The sequence below is a fragment of the Anser brachyrhynchus genome (genome assembly GCF_964034855.1).
Source record: "Anser brachyrhynchus genome assembly, chromosome: 3".
NCBI classification, from domain to species: Eukaryota; Metazoa; Chordata; class Aves; order Anseriformes; family Anatidae; genus Anser; species Anser brachyrhynchus.
This window is the reverse complement of record NC_137696.1, coordinates 99209912-99236258: the sequence shown is the minus strand read 5'-3', so window position 1 is coordinate 99236258 and position 26347 is coordinate 99209912. Positions and strand designations below refer to the sequence as shown.

At 38.0% G+C, this 26347-nt stretch overlaps 1 protein-coding gene across 7 annotated transcripts in view; it reads right to left on the bottom strand.

Moving 5' to 3' along the window:
- KHDRBS2 (KH RNA binding domain containing, signal transduction associated 2) overlaps positions 1-26347 on the bottom strand; it is a 378776-nt gene that overhangs the window by 117789 nt on the left and 234640 nt on the right. For all 7 annotated transcript variants that reach the window (XM_080584879.1, XM_080584878.1, XM_080584882.1 and 4 more), the window contains exon 6: positions 24153-24348. In XM_080584879.1, coding sequence (XP_080441005.1) covers positions 24153-24348 — 196 coding nt within the window. The remainder of the gene's footprint in view (positions 1-24152; positions 24349-26347) is intronic.

The following is a 26347-nucleotide window of genomic DNA, read 5'->3' as shown; positions in this document are numbered from 1 at the left end:
CCCCCAAAAGCCATTTAAAAACTCAGTGATTAGACTGACTATTCAAGATGTAGAAAACCAAAATTTAACACTTTCTTGCTTGTGGGGATTTAAATATCACAGTGGTACAACTTGCCATTGGGATTCAGTGTCCCATCTGCTGCATCCTGTACGCGTGCTTTGCATTCCTAGCTGCCAGCTCCATGGGTGAGTGACACTTAACATCCTGGTTCTCTTTTATGGGGTTGAGGTGAGATGCCTAAAGTTAGGATTATGGATGCTAAAATTAAGTCTTTTTAAAGAGAATGGCTCCCGAGTCCTGGAAATGTATGGGATTTAAAAGGGACTTCTCATTTTAGCCTTTCATATGGCATATAGAAACTAAGTGCCTACTCTAATTTCACAGAGCTAGCCATACCTCCCTAAGGCATTTTAAAATATTAGTAATTATCTATCGCAATAGAAATTAGCAATGGTTAAAGGTAGAAATACCAAGCTTTAACATCTAGCCTGAGCAGTGTTGTGTATGTGTACTCCATCTTACTTGAATGAACTGATTAGGTACTGTCTCTCTTTCTTACATATCCCACATAGATATAAGGAGATGCAAATTTATTAAGACCCCTGATTACTGTACGTGGTGTATTGTAAGCAAATAGGCATAAGGATAAAAAATAAATAAAAATCACGAGTCATGCTGTGACAAAAAACCTACAAGGCATCTCAGCTGCAGAATTTCTCTGGGAAGATGTTAAACAGCAAAGAGAAACAAGTTTTACTTAGATGTTTCCACTACATGGACAATTAAATATAGTCAACTCATTGAAAATAATGTAAGTCAGAAGCAAAAACACATTTAAAAGATGCTGAGCACAAGCAGAGTGGGAATAGAAGAATCACTGAGCAAGGTCCAGGAACCCGCTGTGCTCTGCAGGTAGCAGCATGGTCTGTGTGGGCCAAAGAGCTCAAAATGTTATTGATTTGTTACTGTTATATGGTTACTTTATTTTATTCAAAACGGCAATAAACCAATTTATGGTCTGAAACGTCTGGAGTCTTGCCTACCATTACTGTGTCTTCACTGATAATTGTTGGCATAGTGATATCTCTGTGAGATATTCTTTGGTTATTTAGTTATGTGTATTTGTAGTTCTCAAGGTTGGCACTATCTACAAAGGGCTGGAAATGCAGTATTCTTCTTCAGTCTCCCATTGCAGATACAACTTCTCTGTTACAGCATGATTCCTTTAAAATTGCTAGCGCTGAATTGCAGACTTAGTATTGTAGCATTTATTAAAAAACATGCTCATTTGGAGCAGTAATTGTTCTGCAACCAGGGCACAACCCTTCATAACATCCCTTTAACAGTTTTTTCTATGAAGATAGAACTTTATTTTTTCCAGTAGCTACAAAGTGCAATGCATGAATACCTTTCCTCATTTGTTTTTCATCATGTATCACTACCCAGAGGCAATCATTAGCTAATTTGCTGATTTATGGTTGTAGTTTATGAGCTTTAAACAATGCTAAGCCTTTATGATTCCATTCTTAGTGCTATGAGAGGAAAATAACTGTCCTTTTACTCTAAGCTGCATAAAAATGTCCCTAAACCTACTTTTAGCTTCTCTGACATCTAAAATTGTTGCTATATTGCCTTCCTTACAAGAATTAACCCTAAATGGTGTTTAGTCTGCTACTATTTAGTTTCCTAAACTGCTGTGAATCCTTGGATTGCCACTGATCAAAATGCAAAGATACAACATATCCTGTCTGCAAAACCCATTCTTGCAAAAGCTTCAGTACATACATGCAGACATCAGCAGAGTAAAATACAGTAGCTCCAAATTTTTCATATATAATATGTGATCACAAATGTACGGTTAGCACCACACAATGCTGATGCATGGCTTTACAGTTGTGAACTCAGCCCATGGGCTTGCTACAGAGGCATCAGTTAGATCTCTCAGCAATGTTCACCCATCTGAACTACATACATTGTGACAAAGCTGAATGCAAGGCCTTGTACTTAGGAACGACCAACTGGAGGATGGAAGTTTGTGTCCTGAATGACCATGAAAATGTTTTTTGAGTCACTGTGTATACTCAGCAAAGCCTGAGCTTTTCCACTGTGGTACTCTGGCTGTGGGAGTTAATTTGATCACAGAACAGGTATGGAGGTAAGAACACTGAGTAGGCATACGGAGGTAGTATTATGCCTGTTGCTTGCATTAGTGAGGACCCGTATGTTCAATTCTGGTGTCCATATTTCAAAAAGCACATGGAAAAGAGGTCTTGATTACACAAGAGGTCAGACAAGATGATTACAACAATCCCCCTAACCACGAACTTAAGAATTTTAGCATAAGTAATACATTCTTCTTCCACTCACATCAATGTAAATCTCCCCTTGCTTTGACCAAGTACTTGCATATATTTATTACAACATGATAAATATTTTCTCCCTCTGTAACTAAATATTACTATGCTTTATTATTATTATCGGTGTGCTTTGCCCCACCAGTTTTTCTCGAGGGAGACCTTATTGCTCTCTACAACTACCTGAAAGTAAATTGTGAGGAGCTGGGGGTTGGCCTCTTCTTGCAGATAACTGGCAATACGACTAGAGGGAATGGCCTCAAGTTGCTCCAGGGGAGGTTTAGGTTAGAAATTAGGACACATTTCTTCTCAGAAAGAGCAGTCAGACATTGGAATGGGTTGCCCAGGGAGGTGGTGGAGTCACTGTCCCTGGGGGTGTTCGAGGAAGGATTGGATGTGGTGCTTAGTGACATTGTTTAGTGGGTGATACTGGTGGTAGGGGGATGGTTGGACCAGATGATCTTGGAGGTCTTTTCCAAACTTAATGATTCTTTGATTCTATGATTATGTGATAAAGTGCCCATATGAAGCCCACTGGATTCTCAATGCATGCAGCAGAAGTTCCTAAAGTAATCCCAGATCTGTTCTCTGATTCTCTGTACCTGGCAATCTGTCCTTAGTTCCTTAATCTGTGCTCGGACACGTTCTCTGTTCTAATGTTATCCTCAATGGCCCGATGCATAGATTCAGCAGGACCAGTGAGAACTGAAATGGGCTGCCTAACTCAACCCAAACCCCAGGATCCCAGCCCCAGATGGACTGTACAATCTTGCAATCACTTTTATTAAATACAGTAAAAATCTAAAAGCTAAATGTGTGAAAAGTCCCTCTAGAAGTCCATCCTCCAAAGCATAATTTAAACTACTGCAAGCTAGACCTAAACTGGCTGTACGATACCCATACAATCATGCACCATCCCCTAATAAAACCTGCACACACACTTATTTCTTATGATCTCTGATGCAGAAGTAGTAGGTACTTGATAAAAAGTTCAGACATACACAGATACAGTGGATTTGTTTTGAATATGGGGGATTTTTCATTGCACGTTCTTCATTTAAAGGCATTTGTTATACAGTTTAGGGACCCGAGTTGAAAAACAAAGAGCCAAATATAAGTTGATTGCAAATGCAATTTAAACTATAGTGTGAATATCTTCCAATTGTCTTAAAGACCTCAAGGACCTTAAGGAAAGAATGCAAATGTTCCGGAGAAGGAAGACCAACAACCAGTAAATCTGTCCTGTTGCTGAAGAGATGCTGTAATAAAGGCAAATAATGTAAGTCCGTGAAAACTTATACATTCTTATTTAAATAATCTGTAATGAAACATAATGTGACAGCATGCTTAGTTTAATTTTTGAATAGTCCTTAAAAATGGCACCTTTCTGTGACAATGACATGTAATTAATTTAATGATAACTTGTGGAATGACACAAGGCTGAGATTTATTTTGAGGCTTTTACGTTGTGGTGTAACATTTTCAAAAATGTCTTGGGGCAATCTATTAGCCATACTAACTTGAAAATAAATGACTTTTAAAAAGATTACATTATCTGACATTTTTCAGAAGAAAAATTTAGAAGAATGTGTAAAGTATGGCTTTTGTTCCTGTTGTTATTGGTCAGGATTCTCTTCTGATCTGCTGTATCAGAAAGCCTCATACTTTGCCTAGAATGTGCCACTGAACCTTTTTTGATTCCTTCTTAGTGCCAGGCTTCCTCAGGAATTATTCTAATATTACTGTTACCATGGTTCAGTATCTGTGTATGATCCTAAGAATGTCACCCTTTCCACACCTGCTGGCTTAAATAATCACTTGAAATGTAGCTAATTTCTTATGCATTTGTAGACTTCTTCCACCATTTATGTCTTCCTTCACATTTATATGTATTCTTTCCCTTCCACAAAAATTTTGCTTTCTTTCTTACACCTACACAAAAGACATAATGAGAACTACCAATTCCTCAATCCACTGCCTCCTGAAATTCTTCAAAGGCCAACTCTGAATATAATCCCCTTCTCTGCAATAACACAATGTATTCACCAAGACACTCTTGCAGATTACTATAACATCAGTGATATACACAGCAAACACAGTCTTCATTCCAGCACATTATAGCAGGTGGTACTTATAAAACAGTAACGTCATCAGCATAACACATACTACAGCATAACCAGAAATGTGGTGGACTGCACCAAATTATTTTAATGGCGGAACCCCTTCATGTGCTCCCATACATATTTTGGAATGAGTCACTACCTTCTTTAATTCCTGCAGGGGAAAATGCAGGACTTTGTTGTGATGGATTTATTTAAAGCTAGGATATTTATTTCCTCCCATGCATACAATTAAATGGTATTTTAAAAGTAAATGTGAAGTCAGTAAAAAATGTGAGGATACCTGTTCTGGCTCAGTAGCACACTCTAAGATAAGGTTTAGTGCGATGCTACTCCAGTACTGCCACAGGGATTTAAATGACTCACACTATGTGCAGAATATTCTACTATTAGCTCAAAGGATCCAAAATTTAAATACACATGGCCATAACCAAATAGGATTTGAAAGTTCAGATGAAAACATTTAGTCTTGCAAATAAGTGTTAAAAAGGAGTCCAGCAGAACAGCAGAGAGGTGTCCACCTATCCTTCATTACTGCTACTTTCTTCTACCACTCCTACTGCTGGTTGGTGTGAGTAACTGAAAAACAGGGAGATGCTAGTGAAAGTAAAGTGGTCAGAGAAATAAATGATGGTCAGAGGGCTAACTTGCACATACAAGAACTGAAGAAAACTGTAAATTGTTCACAGCATTTCAGAGGTGGGCTTTTTGTCGGCTTGTGTGACTGGGGTATTTGTGTGATCACCACTACTAGAACAGTTTCAGAAGAAGGATGTTTGCAATCCTTCTTGTTGTATCTTGACTCTTACTAAGCTGGCTTTGTTTTATCCTTTAGATTCCTCCATTTTCATTTTTGTGTTAATAGGTCCCTAGCAGAAATTGAAGTAGTCCAGATAATAGTCACGACACTGTGTTAAAATACATAAAAAATGCCATTAAATCCATTAAGTTTCTGAAAGTTGCTTCCCATGCTAAAGAGACATAACTTGTACTTGCATATTGATTTGAAGAACAAGGAAAAAAAACATTTAACATTAAGATGGCTAGTGTAGGAAGTAGGCGGATGACAGGTCTGATAAATGGAAAGTAGAGAGTGCACATTACGTTTTCAAAATGTTAAAATAGACCAATAAATTCCCCATGAAAGGTTAGTACATAAAGCCAAATGTTAAGCACAAAGACAAAGAAATGCAGTGAATTCATGTGACCAGCAACAATGGACACCTTTCAGGTCACACCAACAACCTTCAAAGAGTTGAAAACAACGAGAAGCAAGTAGATACAAATTTGGATTTTACTGATCTTTACTGATATGACAAAGATTGAGAGAAAGATGTACAACTTCATAACATATCATGGTTCCAATCTTTTAGTTGTATGTCCTAGCTTCAGCTGGGATAGAGTTAACTTTCTTCCTAGTAGCTGCTACAGTGCTGTGTTTGGGATTTAGGATGAGAATAATGCTGACAACAAGCTGATGTTTTAATTTAGCAGAGCAGTGCATACACTAAGCCAAGGACTTTTCAGCTTCTCCTGCTGTCCTGCCAGAGAGGAGGCTGGGGACGCGCCAGAAGCTGGGAGGGAACACAACCAGGACAGGTGACCCAGACTGGCCTATATTCATCTATATTCCATACCATGTGGCATTCTTCCACTGTTCCAAAGGCTTCTGTCTTTCCTTAGGCCTTATTCCTTTATTGCAAGATCAACTTCACATTTTTCTCTGGAAACTCAAGTTCACTTCATTTGCTCACTTTCATCATCTGCTTTCTTTATTATCTTACTTTTATTGTTCCCTCATATCTTTATTCTCCTCTTGTTGTAAGTTTACCTTTAAGTTCTTACTGTCTAAATCTTATTTAGTATACTTGTACCAATTCAAATCCTAAAAAAAAAAACAAAAACAATTCACTGCCTATTCAATATATAGTCTAACAAACTTCTTTTAGATGCTAAAAACTTGTAGTGTGGATGTTTATTTTATTCTTGCTGATTCTCTTTTAAAACACTTTAATTATCAATGAAAGCATAAATTTAATGGATGTAAAAGCAGTGTGAAATACTCTTGCAACTGTACACTTCTTCCTGAATTATTTTGTTTCTATAGTTTTAGGAAACAGAATAATATTTTTCTCAGCAAAAAAAACCAACAACAGTGCTGCCTCCAAAAACAGAAAAACGGTCACTCTCAATACATGTCATGGCTTGCAAGATATAAATACTGCTTTTGTGAAACTAATCTGATGCACTGCATCTGTAATTTTTTTCCCATTTGATTACACTGCAGAAAAGTTTATGCAATCTGTTGTGATTTGACAATACTGCATAATAAGTCCCTACAGAATACTAAGTGTTTTGGGAGCAAAGGTTTCTCATATAAATGATCTTTATTCTTTGCCAGTATTACAAAAACACACCAAAGTGACTGAGGAATGTACCACCTTTTTTTTTTTTTTTTGGTATGGTTTTCCTTTTAATCACTCATTTAGCAGTTTGTTGGGCTATTAGCTGAAATATGAGGATGCTCCAGTCCAGAGCAAATACTGAGGACTGTGACTGGTTGGAAGATTTACTGGTTGGAAGATATTTGTAATTTCTTGGCTCTTTTGTACCAACATTTCAACCAGTCATCCTTACAAAATGAATTTCGTAAGGACTGGGCCTTGATACATATCAATGTTAGTGAAGGGTCGCTTGCCCTTCCCACCCTGAACCACTGATCCATACTTTGTATGCCAGAATGCAAATGTCCTTGCCCAGACTTTGCTTTAATGTATGCTTGCAAAGTGCCTACTACGCACTTGATGCCATATAAACAATGGAATATAATAATATTAATTCTATGGGTTTGGATAGGCAATCAAGAGAATGGAATATGAAAGTCTTTTTTTTTTTTTTTTGGACTATTATTCTTCTCACTTGAAGCTCCTTTGATACCAACAGCTATCTGTAGAATCTCTTACCTCTCTGAAATAGTCTTTTCCAGCAAGATAAATGTGCCTTTTAAAGCCACATTCATTATGACTGTGATGACATACTACCTAAAAACTGCAAGTTGCAGACACCAGTCAGGGATTCAGAAGAGAATTTTGTATCTTATGTTATACTTCTCAAAGCTTAGATCAAAGATATTGAAAATTAGGTAATCTGAAAGAAGCACTATCTATAATTTGGAGTAAAAAGCTTCTGGGTAAAAACAAGGTGAAAAGACAGTGGTGCTAGGTGTTGGGGTACGCAGTAATGTACAAGTGTTAGGGCATTACTGATTTTTCTGTCTCACCCACAAGAAGAAATGGCTTTTTAATAAAGTCAGAAGTATCAAAAATAAATCCAAGCCAAGCAGATCAAGAGGATCAGCATCCAGATAATAGCGTGTTGGATGAATCAGCAATGTTAATCAAGGATGAGTGGATCAAAGACTACCCTTGCATTTTTGCTGTCAGAAATCTATGCTGAAGGAAAAGTTGTATGGTAGCAAAAAGCCTGAAATGAAAAAACGTCAAGCCTGTATCTGTCAGTTTCTGTTTTGCCTTTTTAAAAATTAATTACAGATACAAATTGTTCATTATCCATATTGAGACTATTTGCCCCAAAAAGAAAATCTGTTCTAATATAAACACAATTTTACAATAGTCAGTCATTATGTTAACAACTTTCAAGTGCAGAGTATATGACTCACAAAAGGTGCAGGTGTGCAGAAGCACCTTGATGATTATGCAGTATTAAGACAATATGTGGATAGAGACCCATGTGCACCAACAAAACAACACTTGCCTTACATTTCACAGAATCACAGAATATCCTGAGTTGGAAGGGACGCACAAGGATCACAGAATCACAGAATCACAGAATTGTAGGGGTTGGAAGGGAACTCAAGAGATCATTGGGTCCTAGCCCCCTGCCAAAGCAGGTTCCCTTGAGCAGAATCATTGAGTCCAACTCCTGACTCCACACAGGACTGCCCCAAAATCAGACCATGTGTCTGAGGACACTGTCCAAACGCTTCTTGAACTCTGGCAGGCTTGGTGCTGTGACCACTTCCCCAGGGAACCTGTACCGATGCCCGATAACCCTCTCAGTAAAGAACCTTTTCCTAAAACCCAGCCTGACCCTCCCCTGTCCCAGCTCCATGCCGTTCCCTCGGGTCCTGTCGCTGTCCCCAGAGAGCAGAGCTCAGCGCCTGCCCCTCCGCTCCCCTCGTGAGGGAGCTGCAGGCCGCCATGAGGCCTCCCCTCAGCCTGCTCTGCTCTGGGCTGAGCAAACCAAGGGACCTCAGCTGCTTCTCATATGTCTTCCCCTCTAGACCATTCATCTACATAGCCCTCCTTTGGACACTCTCTAATAGTTTTATGTTCTTATATCACAGTGCACAAAACTGAACACAACACTCGAAGTGAGGCAGCACCAGCACAGAGCACAGCCGGACAATCCTTTCCTTTGACCAGCTAGCAATACTGTGCCTGATGCACCCTAGGACATGGTTGGTCCTTTTGACTGCCAGGGCACACTGTTGACTTACCATCAAGTTGACTGTCAACTTACCATCAACAAGAAACCCCAATTCCCTTTCTACAGAGCTGCTCTCCAGCCTTTCATCCCCCAGTCTGTACTTATATCCAGGGTTGCCGTGTCCCGGGTGCAGAATCCAGCACTTGCTCTTTTTAAACTTCATGCAGTTGGTAATTTCCCAGTGCTCTAATTTGTCAGCAACATTTGTACATTTGTACAGATTGGAGTAGTTACAAAAGTTTAATGATGTACTTGTAGATGTAGATGTATTTGAAGCTACCTCCTAGCAGCAACCTGATATATCTGCATAAATGTATCAGTTCTTAGCAAAATCTAACTACTACCAGGCTACCACAACATCTAAATCCTCATTCCTCTATATAAATAATATCTCTATTTAACTCTCTAGACAGCATCAGAACAGCTGATTTTCGTATTGCAGATGCTGATCTGACTGAAAATCTCAATGATCTTCTGCTGATTGGAGGCTGACTGGCTGAAAACTTCCATTATCAAGAAGACCTGAACTTTCCATAAGGAGTTAAAGCTTTGCAGTGTCTAGCATCAACACACAATTAATGTCATGACTTTCATGCAGGGCTTGGTATTGCTGCTCTAAATCAAATGGTAAGGCTTACTCCATTCTGGAGACAGAAGATCCTCAGGGACCAGACAGAGCTTACAGAGTGAGCTCCAACATGAAGCCGTCACAAACTTCCTCTCCTGCTCTCTAGCTGAAAAGAAAACTCACTGATTTTTCTAACCACATATAAGTTGTCTATCTATTAAATCAGATATTACTGGTTTAAATGATGTTCATCTTTCAATGGAAAAAAATTACTCATATCTAAAGAATCAGCCTTTATATAGCATGCTTTTGTCAGCTCAGTCATCATGCTGATTGGCATATCACTACATGAAACTCTTACATACAATGGAAACTCTTCCAAGAATGATGCATATTCATGTCTTATATTTGTACACTAGCTAAAGAATCACGGAATTTTGACTAAACATAAATAAATTAAATCTTAGCACTTAACAGCTGAAAGTAGTTTGGAATTCTGTTCCTCCATATCTGAATAAATATTATTGTGAATATTTTTAATATCCCACTAAGTAACCTGGTTACCACATTGAATTTATTTTCTAATTTGCTTATGGACCTTTGACAGTTCCTATCCACTTTGCAATAGATCCAATACATTACTTCAGACTAGATTAGTACTTACAATACCTTACAATATCTATCACCTGCATTATAGTTTAATAGGATTGTTAGCCTTATAACTAAAGCATGACATTTTGAATCACATCATTATTTTATTATTAAGCTAAGAAAAGGTAGTTACATCCTGAAATGACCATCATTGTGCGGCTGACTCAGTTATCTCTGAGGGCTGACTTTATAGCTGCAAGAACTGACAGATTGTTATGTCATGAAATTCATGCAGGGCATGGTATTGCAGCTGTAAATCACAAGGTCAACTCGTACAGTGGCTAGCACCCCTTGGAATAATCTTTACATTAATATTGCGTTCAATAAACCTCTCAGTTGAAAGATTACGTATGATGCATTTTTTTTCTCCAGGACTGGTAAAGGATAGCTTCTGTGTCTCTGACCCTTTCAAGCTGCTTACTAAAAGTTAAACAAGGCTTTTTTTGTTGGACATTTATTTGTACTTTTTCCCCTTCAAGAACTATAAATGACAAGCAACTCTAATCCAAAGAGTCAATTTGTCTTTTGTGATTTGCTTTAGGGGCATTTAAATCTAAAGTACTAATCTAAAATCCTAGAATCATTATATCAATTAAAATAATCCAAGCCACTACAACTGGATTGTACTAATATTTAGGCAATATTTTACATTTTATGATTTGTCTGACAGAGATACACTGTGCCTACTAACTGGGTCACTTCAGAAACCACTTGAAAGACCACGTTGCACCACAGTTCTGAGGGAACTCATTTCCTGCTTGGCACACACTGAAATGTTACTTTTAAGCTTACAGCTTCCATAGCAGACCTAAACTATGCACAATAAAAGATAGCTGCAGAAATTTCACATCCCTCCGTCTAGCTACCTACTAGTATAAGGTTAGCAACACCTAGGAGTTCCAGCCCACTGTCTTAACTCCATCCATCAAAAAATGCCTACAGAGTCATAGAATCATTAAGGTTGGAAGAGACCTTCAAGATCATCTGGTCCAACCATCACCCTACTACCAATATCATCCACTAAACCATGTCCCTAAGCACCAGGTCCAACCTTTCCTTGAACACCCCCATGGACGGTGACGCCACCATTTCCCTGGGCAACCCGTTCCAATGTCTGACTGCTCTGTCTGAGAAGAAATGTGTCCTAATTTCTAACCTAACCTCCCCTGGCACAACTTGAGGCCATTCCCTCTAGTCCTATCACTAGTTACCTGTGAGAAGAGGCTGGCCCTCAGCTCCCCACAACTTACTTTCAGGTAGGTGTAGAGAGCAATAAGGTCTCCCCTGAGCCTCCTCTTCTCCAGACTAAACAACCTCAGTTCCCTCAGTTGCTCCTCATAGGACTTGTGTTCCAGGTCCTTCACCAGCTTTGTAGCCCTTCTCTGGACATGCTCCAGGGCCTTGATGTCCTTCTTGTAGTGAGGGGCCCAAAACTGAACATGCTACTTTAGGTGCAGCCTCACCAGAGCTAAGTACAGGGGGACGATCACCTCCCTGGTCCTGCTGTCTACACTATTTCTGATACAAGTCAGGATGCTGTCAGCCTTCTTGGCCACCTATTTTACATTAATTCCTTGTTCATAAAATCAGAGAATCATTTAGGTTGGCAAAGACCTTCAATAATTCCAGGTCCAGCCATCAACCTGACCTACTGAGTCCCATCACTAAACCATGTCCCTTAGTGCTATGTCCACATGTCTCTTAAATACCTCCTGGGATGGGGACTCCATCACTTCTCTGGGCAGCCCATTCCAACGCTTGGCCACCCTCTCCATGAATTAAGTATTCCTGATTTTCAATCTAAGTCTCCTCTGGTGCAACTTGAGACCATTTCCTCACATCCTATCACTTGTCACCTGAGAAAAGAGAGTGACATCCTCCTCATTGCAACCTCCTTTCAGGTAAAGAGCAATAAGATCTGCCCTCACCCTTCACTTCCCTAGACTAAACAACCACAGTTCCCTCAGCCACTCCTCATAACTCTTGCTTTCTATTCCCTTCATCAGCCTCCCTGCTCCTCTCTGCACATACTTGAGAAACTCAATATCCTTCTTGTAGGGACAGTGAGGGGCCAAAACTGAAGACAGTATTTGAGGTGCGGTCTCATCAGTGCTGTGTATAAGGGGACAATCATAGTGTTGGCCATACTATTGTTAATACAAGCCAGGATGCTGTTGGCCTTCTTGCCCACCTGGGCGTGCTTCCAGTCACTCTTCCCCAAGCCTATACGCTGCATGGGGTTGTCATGAACCAAGTGCAGGACCCAGAACTTAGCCTCACTGAATGTTTTATGGTTGGACTCAGACCACTGATCCAGCCTATCCAGATACCTCTGCAAAGCCTTCCTACCCTCAAGCAGATCAAGTCCCACCTAACTTGGTATCATCTGCAAACTTTGGGTGCACTTGATCCTCTCATCCAGATCATTGATAAAAATGTGAACAAAACTGGCCCTGATACTGAGCCCTGGGGAATGCCACTTGTGACCGGCTGCCAATTGGATTGTTGATTCCTTACGGCCTGAAAATTGCCTTCCAACTGGCTGAGGTTTTTAAATCTCTAGAAGTTTTAGAAGTTTCAGAAGAGTAAGATGATACAGTAACACTTTAGGGCGTCTGCTGGCCTAAGTATCTTGTGGGTACCAAAACTTGCTTCAGCCCATTCAGCAGTAATTTTCTGGGAATACCTGATTTTCCACCTAGCAATACAACTGTTCACTTTGATCTCCATCTATTTTTTTTTCAGAAGAGCTACTCTGATTTTACAATGATGCATTCTTGGTTTTTGACATTGCTTATTCTTCTAAACTCCACTCAGGAGATGTAATACAGACTTGTATGATCATCTGCCAACATAAAATGCAGATTATCCTTATCTCTAAAAGCCTAGTATTTATTTCTTTGAATATTCATTCTTAGGGACAATAAGGACTAGGCAACTTATAGATCATATATACCCCTATACTGGGATACAACCCATTCTGCAGGAGGAAAAAATTCACTTCTTTTCATATGGCACTTTGCATGGAAATATATACATATACATAGTAACCACTGATTCAGCCACACAGTTTACGACTGCGGCTGAAACGGTTGTATTAACCTTACTTGTAATTATACTCCAGTACTACACAAAACGCCAGACATTCAAACACAAGACAAATTAGTTGCATCAGAGAGATTTCTTACTCCTTAGAAAATAAACAAAGGAAGCATGAGTGAAATGAATAAAAGACAATGAAAAAAATATATACATTTTTTCCTTTTGCTGCTCTGTGGCTACTCAGCTGTGTTTTTTTTTTTTTTATATTTTATTATTATTATTATTATTTTTCCAAAATAACAACCTACAGGTCCCTCAGTAGAAATCAGTTAGAAGAGCTCTGGGGTTTTGTTTAGGGTGTTTGCATGTAGGGTGGCCTTGGAATAAAGTGAAAGGGCTGTTCCAGGAACGTGAAAAAGCAAAAGCATTGTGGCTTCTAATTTATTTGACAGATGCACTCAGAGCTATCATTTGTGTTTCAGTGATTCTCTGCTTTTTAAAAGTGTATTATTCTTTTTCTGTCAGCTACAATGTCCACATTGAAATTTGACAAAATTTAACTTGTAGTGAAATACATTCTCTCTGCCTTTCCTCTGCAGCCTGATCTGCACAACCTTGACTTCCTTTTATTTGTTTACAATATCTTTTCATTAGAACTTTAAATTTTGATATTTTAATTACAACAGACTTGCAACAGACCAGAGTAAAATCTTTAACAGCTTACTACAGACTGTTTTTTTATTAGGAATTTTCTGCATGACAAAGATAAAATTTGCATTCTGTTCAGATAACTAATGTTTTTCTGTTAAAAATGCTTGGAAATCCCAATTTCCAAAATTCTGTTTCAGTTTAAAAATACTTATTCTTTTATTATCATTGATTATTAAATCAATTTTAAACAACAAGTTTTACATATCTGAGCAATTTTGACAATAAAAGCAAAGCAAACCAAACCAAATCTTGCTCATAAACCATTTTTAGCTACTACATGAAACAGGTAATGAAAATGGAAAGATCTATTATTAAAATTAGATTTGTATTAAAACAAATAAGCATACATTTTAACATTTTAACCACCAAGACAGGTAAAGCACCTTGATAGGAACTGATATGTAATGTTAGGTACTCCACTCGGAAAGATATGCTGCACTTCAGAAATCTTTACATTCAGTTTTATTGTATTTCATAGGGTAGTAAATGTCTGTTTGCAAGAGCGTCCTCAGGATACTTATGTATTCTTAAGATACTAATACATAAGTAGTGCTTGCCTACCTAATTTCACTTATCAGATATACTGAATATGATTTCAGATGTTACATTCCAGACATTTTTATATGATATTGACAAGAGCTAGAAAACAACAGCAGCTAGTCAAAGAGACCTATTAGACATCTATGAGTAACAGCACTTATAATGATTGTAGAAGCTATTAAAAGGCAGGCAAGCATAATTTCATTGGGAAAACAAACAAAGAAACAAACAAAGAAGCCAACACAGATCTGTATGGAGAAAGACCATTTTTCATCTCTAGCCAGCCACTTTATTGTCCTGGAGCCACTATACTGCATCACCCTCTTCTGGTGATTGCTATACACCCTAAGAGCCCTCTAGGTCAAACTTAAGGTGCTGAGTTTCATAACAAGATCAATATTTTCAACATTTTTGCTACTTTTCAGAGAGATACACTAACTCTTCATCTTTGATTAAATATAACTGATCCAATTGTTTTAAAAATGAGCATATATTGTCACTTTAATACCACCTTTTCTAAAGAAATTAAAGCTGGAAGAAAAGACAAATTGTACTCCATCCAGCCCATCTGGTCACACAGGTGAAACTAGTCTTTTAAATATATGCTGATATCTTTTTTCCTACTACTTTTAAGAGTCCCAGGATATGTCCACCACTCTCTGCTCAGAGTGGTCTAACCATTTCACATAAGTTAATGGAAGTAGAAATAACCAATTTAATTTTCCTTAGTTTCATTTGATTATTCCTGTCTCAAATATATAATGACATTATAGATACTAATGAGCATCATGGTTATTTACTGTTCACTATGTCTTCCAAAACAATAATTAGTTACAATGAAATGCTCTTTTTCTAGAGTAGGTCTGCACCAGCTTTTCAGAATCCTGACGGTCTAGTTTTCTAAGACAGAGCTACGATTTTGCTCCTGTGGTTAGGTGGCACCAGTCTGGCCTCAAACAAGAGCATACTGAGAATCCTTACTTGGGTCTAATCATTGACCTATGGAAGAAAGCTGAGAAACAAATTTCTACAGCACAAATGTAAAGAAAAAGCAGATAAATATTTTCTTCCCCCAGAATGTATAATTAGAAATTATATGATTTATTTATTTATTTGTTTTTCTCAAATCTTTCAGACTGATCCTTATTCAGTTACTCATTTATATTGTAGGCTACAGAGGAGCTCTGCACAATATTAAGTCCTTACATGGACTGCTGGAAGAAGTAGACCATATTTTTTTGGGCTATAGCTAGAGATAACATATATGCATGTGGTTATCAGAATGTAAGCATGCATCTCTATACTCAAGCAATAATTTACTGAAAATACTAAGGAAGTTGTAGAGTCATACAATTTTCTCCTTCCAACAGTACTCAATAATGGGACATTCACATCCTGCCTCAGGGGAAGAAATTGCTGCCATGTGCCTGCAGATGATCTGCATCCATGGCACAGCTTGAGCAAGCTTTGTCTATACCAGTATACCCACAAGGTATATAAATACATACTTATGTATGTGAAAATCTAAGGTATGTATCTCAGCCTTCCTTAAATAACCAGAAAGAACAGTCATACTGCTGAACAAGTGCTTCTGCATCCAAGTACATGAGATAATTCACCTAGCACAAACCTCTTTCTTCCTGTGTGTAACTGAAATTGAGAGTTGCAAATGCACTGAACATATTGAGAGGAAAAAAAAGGTTACAGGCATATAAGACTACTTTTCAGGCCTTTTATTGTACCAAATAGAAATCCTCTTTTTCAATTATCCTGAGTAAACATTAAGTGAATGGATAGAAGCAACTGTCTAAGAGGCCCATCAGCCAGAAAATGAAATAAAACTGCTCTGTAATGTTTATCTTTGATTTTAAGTGCAGTTGCTAAATAGGTATCACTGCAGTTTCATACAGAAGTATTCTTTTGCAAGATGACAATGTCATGGAAATACGGAAAAGAAGAAAACTGATGAACGCTGATGAAAGCTTTATGCAACTGAAAGTATTTTTAAATACCTGCCCTTAAAATAGTAGGATAAAAAAATAATATTTTGGAACAGTCTGTAAAAGATTGAATTTAATATAATATGGTTCCTAAACTGTGCACTTTACTGTATGAATAAAGCTTATGTTTTAGCTATAGTGAAAATCCCTTATAAATAAATATAATACACAAAACAGTAGTACTGTTAGCTATACATGTGGTCTACTGATATACAGAGCACTCTGTTTATCTACTATAATAAAGAGTCACTAATCTGTGTTTACTGCAAAACCATGCTAGTATACATGAGTAAGACTGGTATGCTGGGGGCAATGCTGGTGTGATGATGTTAAGTGCCATCTTGTCAGCCAGTGCCTTTCCTGAAACCCGAACTAAAGGCTTCTCTAATTGTCTGGAACAGCTGAAGTTTCTTTGCTTACCAGTCTGCAAGAAATGGAAGCTTGCACTGAAAATTTCTCATTAACACAGAATTTATATGTATGCCTGGCTCCTAAGAAACTCCCCAGTTATGATGAACCTTGCAGTCCAAAAGTCTTGCAGTCCAAAAAATTTAACATTATAGTACCTCAATGGACTAAATCTGGATAAGATATTCTGAGAAGTGAAAGAAAAAAAACATGGCTTTCCATCATTGCTGAATTCACACAATAACTGAACTCTCAACAACTCTAGTTAAATTGGATTTGCCCCAATTCTTTAAAAGGAATCTTCTAAGTTTCTATGAATTTGTACAAAATACATACTTATAACTCACCTTCGCAACCTGTCATAAAAATGAAAACATGGGTGGAGATGCAGTCACACAATCAAATTTAGCCAGTGAATGTCTATGGAATCATTCTGTACCAGCCAACACTGTTCTCCATCAGACAAATAACCAAGTGATAAAGTGCGACATATACATGAGATAGTAGACCAATATTTTTAGCAACAGGCTCCTGAACAATCACACTGTTTAATGATCAAATGGTCCACTGCATAATACAGACAAATTCTGTATCTATGGAGAATACTCCATATATTTTTTATGTAGTACCTTATGAATATAACAGCATACACTATGAATATTTAAGGACCATCTGAAAGCTGGATGATCATTTGAGAGATGCCCTTCACTTAGATCTCTGTATAACAAATATAAATATTTATTAGGTTGTAGTTGTATTAACATCATGTATAACACTAAAACACGTACAGCTGCATCAGCATTTTCTTTTATACTCTGTCTAGCAAAGAAAACATTTTTGAACAGAAAACTTGATAACTAATATCAAGGAGCTAATTATTTTTGCAAAGCTAGAAGAGCATGGAGAGGACAACATAAAAGTTTCTTCACAAAATCTTTCTGAAGCATTTATAAGTAGATGTTAATACTTCTCTGTATTTTATAAGTAAAGTTTAGTCCATTGAATAAATGTATTTTTTACAATCAAAACAAACCAAATCAATTCAAAGCAAGAAAGACATATAATAAAAGTCTACTTTACAGCACATTGTCAATTTTTGAGAAATTCATATCAGTGATGAGTTTGAAAGCAATATTCGCATTTATTGATGTGTTGTTTCAGGACATGGTTGCAAGGTGTAAGCATTTTTTGTTTAAATATCATCTATAATAATATGAACCAAATTACGCTTTGCACAGGTAAGCGAAACCGCAGGTTCTCAGACACTGAAGGTTTAATGCTGACTGTGATTTTTGTTCTTACAAATAGATATTTTTATATTATCAATGTATTAAATTTTCCAAAGTTTGAATAACTAATAGAAAAATCCACTCTGCCTTCATGAGACGATCATTCACAGGATTCTTTTAAAGCCCAACAGAATCTTTCAGATAATACAGACATTGTCCTGATTATCACCATTATAGTAAAAATAAAATTTGATTTTTCAAGTCACAGCAGATGTAAGTTGAATATAGTTTAGCTCTTATCCTAAGTGTGTTGGGCATAATTAGGTAATCAATCATATTTAATCAATATGTCATTCTGCCATGCAGATTCCCATGTCTATAATTCCAGCTTTATTCTTTATTCAAATGATCTTTAGTCCCAGTACATTCTTAACTGATTCTTTTTCATGTAAAAGGGCCACAGAATAAATAAATGGCCCATCTTAAAACTTAGAAATACCAATTCAGAAAAAAAAAAATCCCCTTTGAATGTAATGATATCCAACGTATTTCAGTGTTTTAAGATTTAGAATAAGTCTCCTTAGTTGTCCCGCTCTCACTCTCACTGAGAATGGCCTGCTGGGATTATAGGAATTGACTTTAAAAGTAGCAGAATCAAGTACCAATTGCTCACTTTAACATATTCATCGAAGCACTAATACAGGCACAAACATGCCATGAAGCAGAAGTGCAGGTCTTTATACACAGTTTCCATCTGCATTCAAAGTAGCAGATAGAATGGATTTAAAAGCCCTAAGATTTCTAGTTTAAAATATTAAGCAAAGCATCCACAAGCACAATTTTGGGGATTGTAGTCACATGTAGATGTTGATTATTCTTTTAAAAATGCTGAAGTGTGACAAAATGCCTCTTATTGGCAGTCTTTTCATTATCTAGGTTGGCACTGGGAAAACGTGAGCACAGTTGTTTCAGATTGTTTGAAAACTATTGAAAAAAGTAAATAACCATTTACTTTTTTTTTTGTTCATTTAGAATGAACAGCTTAGTGTGACATTTGCTTTCATTTTAAATAGCTTGAAATGAGAAGAACAGCATGACATTAAAAACACTGTCTATCTTATTGTGTGGTTCTTTTCCAGTGACTTTGTAAAAGAGTTGCTCTTCACTATTCCAGAAGATAACCAGAAGCTGTTTTTGGCCAGTTTGATCAGTAAAATCAGAGGCGTTTAAAATTGCTCTTTCATCTGGCTGTCCTACACATAGGAGCTGCACCAGTTTCTCAGGCTCTTGACAGATTGGCATATATCTTACAAAAAAAATTATATATTTCCTTGTAAATACGAGACCCTCATCTAGGTATTCATATTAAGATGAGTAGCTTTGTGTGCAAGGCACTGCAGAAAATTCTTGAATATTTAATATAAGAAAGTATTGCATAGAATTACAATATTCCATCTTATTTGCTGGAAATTTGGCATATTCACTTTGGTTTTCATTTTATTTAAAGCAGTCCATAAATGTCTAGTAAAGCAAATTTGTATTACTAGAAATATTAACATTAACTTAAATTACAAGTTACTCTAATTTCCTTAGGACCATGCCATAGCGACTTGGAAGTCCTCCCCTTTCTCATCCAGGAATGAAGTCCTCCCCTTCCTCATCCAGGAAGGAAAGTGCAAGTAAAATTTAAAATTTTGTGTGTTTTAGTATAAAATTTATTCTGTTTTGTAACTATTTGCATCTGGAATAAGGAAACAAATGCTAGGTCATTTCTATACTTGCATTAGACCTCTTAAAAAGGTTTACAAAAGCTCTTAAAAAGTAAGGAAAAACATCACTGTTTTTATCACAGCTCATTCAGATTAGGAAGACAGAAATACAACTCCAGAGTCAAATCAATTCCAAAGCGTGACCAGAAAGCAACTGTATTTTTGGTTTATATTTGGGCTAAGCACCCTTTAAATATTTTGCTGTTAACTTGAGTGAAAAAGTCTGGGTCTTTATTTCTTCAGTAGGATGTTCCTTCTAGTGGAATATCTATTCAAGCACTACTCTCTGCCACACTACTGTCTATCATCAGTCACCATCAGTCATGTCTATCATCCTTTTGCTGTCTCTGAAGTTGCCAATAGGAGTTTAGCCTTTAAAATTGCTTACTCTTGCTGAAAAAAAGGCTCCAGAAGTTCTCCCCCAATTTGTAAAGATGATAACAGTGTTAATTTTCCTTGCTATATTTCAAGTAGCTGATAAAAGTAGATGTTCAACCAAACAAATCTTAACAACTGTAATGAAAAAACGGCACAAAATCAATCTTCTCATTGGCCTTGTCAATAAGGTGATGATGCAGGGCTGAAACAATGTCTGAACTCATTTTTATTTACTATCTCCTATCTTGGTGCAGTGATACAGAAACATCATAGGATTTGTAGATCAGACATCAGCTGTCTCATAGGCAAAACTAATACTTCAAACCACAACTGCATAAGATGTAAGTCTAGAAGAAGCAATTAAAACGCAATTCCAGTACCATTCTCCCTACTCAAAACATTGCTGTCTTATGAAATTTAGAATGTGAACATAATTTAAAAACTGAATTTGACAAATTTCAAACAGCCATTTTTTCATTAAAACCTGCTGGCATTGCTGCTCTCTCTAATATTACCTTCAGGACCCTTTGAGTAACAGTGGAGCTCAGTAGTAAATCAGTACTCCTGAAAAGTTCTAGACTGAGCCATTGCTGCCAACTGGTGGTGGCATATATTACTAGACTTGGAAAGAAGGCTTAAGCAATAATTCAAATTAATTTGTGTACTGTATTTGTGGAGGGATCCTGAGTATGATCCATAATGCATTTAATGGGCAACCACACTGTGTGGTTTCCAGTAAACAAGCAAATGAAAAACAAACAAACAAAAAACAGCAACAAAAATAGAACCCGAGGTTCAGAAGGCTGTGTTTTCTTATCAGGTTTGAACCCTTTTCAGCCTCTAGGGACATCTTCAGTATGGCAGCGCTTGTGGATTAGGGATATAAAACTGTCCCAGAGGGTAATGACAAAGGGTCAAGTTCAGCTTTGTGAAATAAGCTTCTTCTGAGGAAAGTTCATGTTGACCAGTTCAAGCTTCTGCTCCAAACTGCACTCTAGTGAACATCTTAAACAGAGCACATAGTACAGGTAGTTGCACTGAACTGAGGTTCGGCACTTTGAAGAGTACTCTGACTCACCATGTTACAAACCCATGACAACCTCTCTGATCCCAGAAGCTGCACACCAGTTATTCATTAAGCTCTCCATCCAAATTCACATACAATGAACTGTTTTTAAGGCAAGGGAAGGTCAAGTAGTAAGCATTACTTTTCTTTGCATGTGCTTTTTGATACCTGTACCTCCTCTTCCTGTAGGTGATCTTCAGAAGTTTCTCAAATAAATTAAGCTAGACGCAATAAAAGCTACATATCTGTTTCAAAAGCAAGTAAAGAAAAAGGCTTGAAGTGTGGCACATTGCCCAAGGGCTGCCCAAGTGGACACCTCCCTGTCTAGCCTCCATCTCTTCAGAGGGTTGTTCAGAATTATTTTCTTTTGGTTAAGCTTTACATTAAAAATGTTGAACATGAATACATTCATCACAGCAACAAAATTCACTTTTCTTGAGAAACCTTTAGGCATTTTGTTTTATGGACTCTCCAAAGGCCATTAAGAAAATGCAAAATATTAAATAATTACAGAGGAATGATCCAAACTTTTAAATGCTTATCCAAAATGATTTGGACGGTTCATTGTTTCAAGGTCAAAAAGTCAATACAATCTCTGATTCACAGAACTGAGAAAATATCAAGATTTTTTTTTTCAGGAAACATTTAAAAAATCTGCTGCAGCCATCATATTCTATTTCTTGAGTTCACTTTCAACTCAGCATTCAAATGACTGTATATGGATACTGACAATCAATGACACTGCATTCATATGCACAACTAATCAAACAAAAGGTGCTTACATATACTATGCAAAATTTGTAGAGGAATACTGTACTCAAAAATGAAAGACATAAACACATAAAGAAATTGTAATATGCTTGTGAGTTGCCTACAAGCAGAAAATGAGACAAAGTAAATTGGATAAATTATTCACTGTAAATTAGTTTTTCATCTCTAGGATTGAGTGTGAAAGAACAACAATTACACATGACATTTGTGGCTGGTCAACAAATAGATTCGCTTGGTTTAAGCATACAGACAGATATGTGGTGCAATTGCAAATTGTGTAGGAAGAAAAACTGTGTTGATTACTTTGTTCAAAATTCAAAATATTTCCCCTAAAATATATATATTTTTTTAAAAATTTACAAATTCACACTGAACTTTTCCTTCTACCTGCACACCAACAGAACTTTAATTATTATTTCAGTCCATAACATAGCAGCATGTATTTGGATTATGCTCACAAGTCTCTTCAAATTGTGAAGAGAGATTTTCATTGCAAACTGTTGGATGACAAGAAGTCTGAGAAAGCCTGCTGGGAATATAGATTTTGATAGGACATAGGAGACTGAAGGATCTCCAAAAGGCAAGATGCTTGCTATCATGTAGGTAAGCAAAGTGGAAACACAAATGTGTTTGTCAGTTTTTATTGGAATACTCTATTATAACATAAATTAACTTTTAATTTTGAGTATATTTGGTGTTCCTGAGAGTAAAAACAACGTGGAACTGGCTGAATGGTTTCCTAACTTTCTGTAATCCAGCTGCCTCAACTGCTGCTTTCTGTATATTTGCCATCCAGAAAATGCCTAAGATATGTTTCCTGAAATTTGCTTAATACCCTAGGACATCTAGCAGTACTGTAGATTAAAAAAAAAAAGGTTTTCTTCATTCATAATAATCTTAAATTACAAGGATCCTGTTTTGAAACTTGTCGTGTAGATTAGCAAAAGATACAGTTGTGCACAGAACAGGAAGATCTTATACATTTTGCAACCAACAGGTTATCTGTATTATTATATTATCTGTAAATGAGAGGTATACTTTTTAAAATTCCTTTTATTTTAAGAAGCGCTTTATACTCATTTAAAGATGGTAACTATGTTGAGACAAATAATAACGGAGAGTGACTTAATTTGCCTCCTTTTTTGCAGCTGTTTTTCAGTTGTGATTTTTGTCATTGACAGAATGTGTGCCCTTGATTTGAAGTAGCCGTGATCTAACCCATATTCTACAAATATAGATGGGTAAAGCTTTACCAACAGTCAGAAATTTCTATTTCAATTTCTTTTGTTCCAGGAAAACCACTAATTGAATAAAATTGCATTCTCTCAATAGTGACAGAATTACAGAGTGGACAGGACGTTCATCTTACCTTTGGATTTGCTACTTCAGGAAAAAGTCAGACACTATATTTGATGGTACCTTCTCCTCTACTTGAATATCTGTTGTTATGGTGATAGTTGCAGGAAGGGAACATTAATAAGGATGGCTTGAAAGCTTTGATGTTTACAGCACAATTACTTTTAACACCTCATAAGGAAAGGTGACAGTTAATATTGCTCCTTGCTAAATATGCATTATTATATCAGTTTATATGAAAATTAAGTGAGTTTCTGTTATGTATCTGTAACACAACTATGAGTACAAATAAATATACATGTATATATATTTATGCAATAAGAAGGATTCAGAAGAACAAAATAAAAATCTTAGTTTCTCACAAAGGATATAATTTGTTATTCCTAAGAACTTGCCTACAGTAAACAGTGATTTTCAACTATAATACTGTCTTTAGACTACATTATAGTCTGTGTTGCTTTTACATGATATAGTGAGAGCTAACCAGCATGACCTTCTCATATCCAAAACTAAGCTGTGAAAAACTCTGTAAATGCATTATATCACCTAGGTTGTAATTCACCAGCAGGAGGTACACAGTAGAGACAGAGGAATTTTTGGACTAGAGTCTCCAACTTCAGAAGTACACAAACTTCACCACTTTGGTTTACATTTGTTATTAATGCATGCAGTTACTTACATATTCTTCATATGCCTCATGTGCAGGTGGCGGGGGTGGTCTGTAGCCTGGGACTGCTGGGGCACCCCTTGCTCGAGGGGTAGGAACGCCCCTCGCTACTGGTGGGACGGGAAGTGCTCCCCGTGTCACTGGTGTTCCTCTGGGGGCTTGGGCACCTCGTCCAGGTGGGGGTGGAGGAATCGCACCCCCACGGCCCCTGTGGGGAGCAAAAAGAGATGATCGTTTTGAGGTGTACATCAAGGGAGGATGTGCAAGTGCCACCCCACTTTAAAGGCTCTTATACTTTTACTACTATTTAAAGTATCATACAACTCGGAGGTTTTGGCAGCTACAATGTCAAGCCCTTTTAGGCAGTATCTCAAGCAGAACTCCTGTTATGGAAAGGCATTATTTCTAAGCCATCCAGTACTTTTTACACCTGATCCTCATATTGCTTGTACTAATGAAATCCTGGATCATTGTAATTCAGTTTTGTGGAGTTACTCTGAAGTAGTTCCAAAACAAGAAGAAAGAAAGGACTTTTTTTTTTTTTCTGTTGCTCTCAAAGTACAAGAGCAGTCATCGCTGTCATTCGCATGTTTATTGGTGAGTGGGAGAATCTGTCTGACATAAGATGATGCTGGATGGCAGAAACTATCACGGTAAAGCAGAACAACAGTATAAAAGGAGAGTAAGGACATTTTCTCCTGTCTAATTTAGATCAGCACGAGCAAAGGACATCATGGGATTCAGCTTTCCCAACTGTACAGAGACAGCACTGCATATAAACAAGCACAGAAGGGTTTAGCATCCTCCCATTTATTTATACTGTACCCACTGCACCATACTAATTGGTATGTCAGAAGAAACAGCAGCAGCTGTTCTTGCTTAAAAGGAGGTTCTTGTAACTATACTGTATGCCAAACTAGAAGGATGATATATCAGGGAAGCAATCTATGAATTTCCTTTTAGAGTAGTATGCTTTTGAGTGTGCTGCTCTTTCTGAAGACTGTGCAAGTAGCCAGTACAACCATATGTGATGCTGGTACCACTTAACATCCAGGTCCAGAGATGTGAATGAAACTCAGGTTTCCCTCGGCTGTATAAGCCCTGGTCGGTTCTCTACTGAGACAATCAAACCAATGGTGTTAGCTTTTGGTGATCTTTACTTTACTACAACTTTCAGAAGGTAACTTTATGCAAGTATATTTAACTTAAAATGTTTCAGTTCCATTTTATTTTAATATTCCCCTGGGATTTCTGACTATTAAATAAGGAAAGCATCCAAGCATATTGGATTTACATGGCAAGGTTTTGGGTTTCAGGGGTGGCTTCTGTGAGAAGAATCCAGAACCTGCCTCATGTTAGATAAAGGCCCAGTTTCAGATGGCTCCAAAAGTACTCACCACTGGCCAGAGCCAAGCCAATAAGCGATGTTGTTTGCACCTCTGTGAGAGCAGATTGAAGAAAGGGGAAAAAAAAATGCAGTACTACAGCAGCAGTGAGAGTGAGGAGTGAGAACCAGCCCTGCAGACCCCAGGGTCAGTGCAGAAGGAGGGCAGGAGGTGCTCCAGGAACCGAGCAGAAGTTCCCCTGCGGCCTGTGGAGAGGCCCCTGGTGGAGCAGGCTGTCCCCCTGCAGCCCATGGGTCCCACACGGAGCAGATCTCCACGCTGCAGCCTGTGGAGGAGCCCCCGCTGGAGCAGGTGGATGTGGCCTGCAGGAGGCTGCGGCCCATGGAGAGCCCCCGCAGGAGCAGGCCCCGGGCCGGAGCTGCAGCCCGTGGAGAGGAGCCCACGCAGGAGCAGGGGGTCTGGGGGGAGCTGCCGCCCGTGGGGGACCCGTGCTGGAGCAGTTTGCTCCTGGGGGATGGACCCCGTGGTACGGAGCCATGTGGGAGCAGTTCTTGAAGAGCTGCTGCCTGTGGGCAGCCCCCGCAGGCTCAGTTCGGGAAGGACGGCATCCCGTGGGAGGGACCCCACGGGGAGCAGGGGCAGAGAGTGACCCTGAAGGAGCTGTGGAGATGAAGCGTTAGGGACTGACCGCAGCCCCCATTCCCCGTTCCCCTGTGCTGCTTGGGGGGAGGAGGTAGGAGAGAGTGGTTGGGGCAGAGCTGTTTTTTAGTTTCTCACTGCAGTAGTCTGTTAGTAATAGGTAAGAAATTACATTAATCTCCCTATGCTGTTTGTTTTGCCCATGTTGATAATTGAGTGATC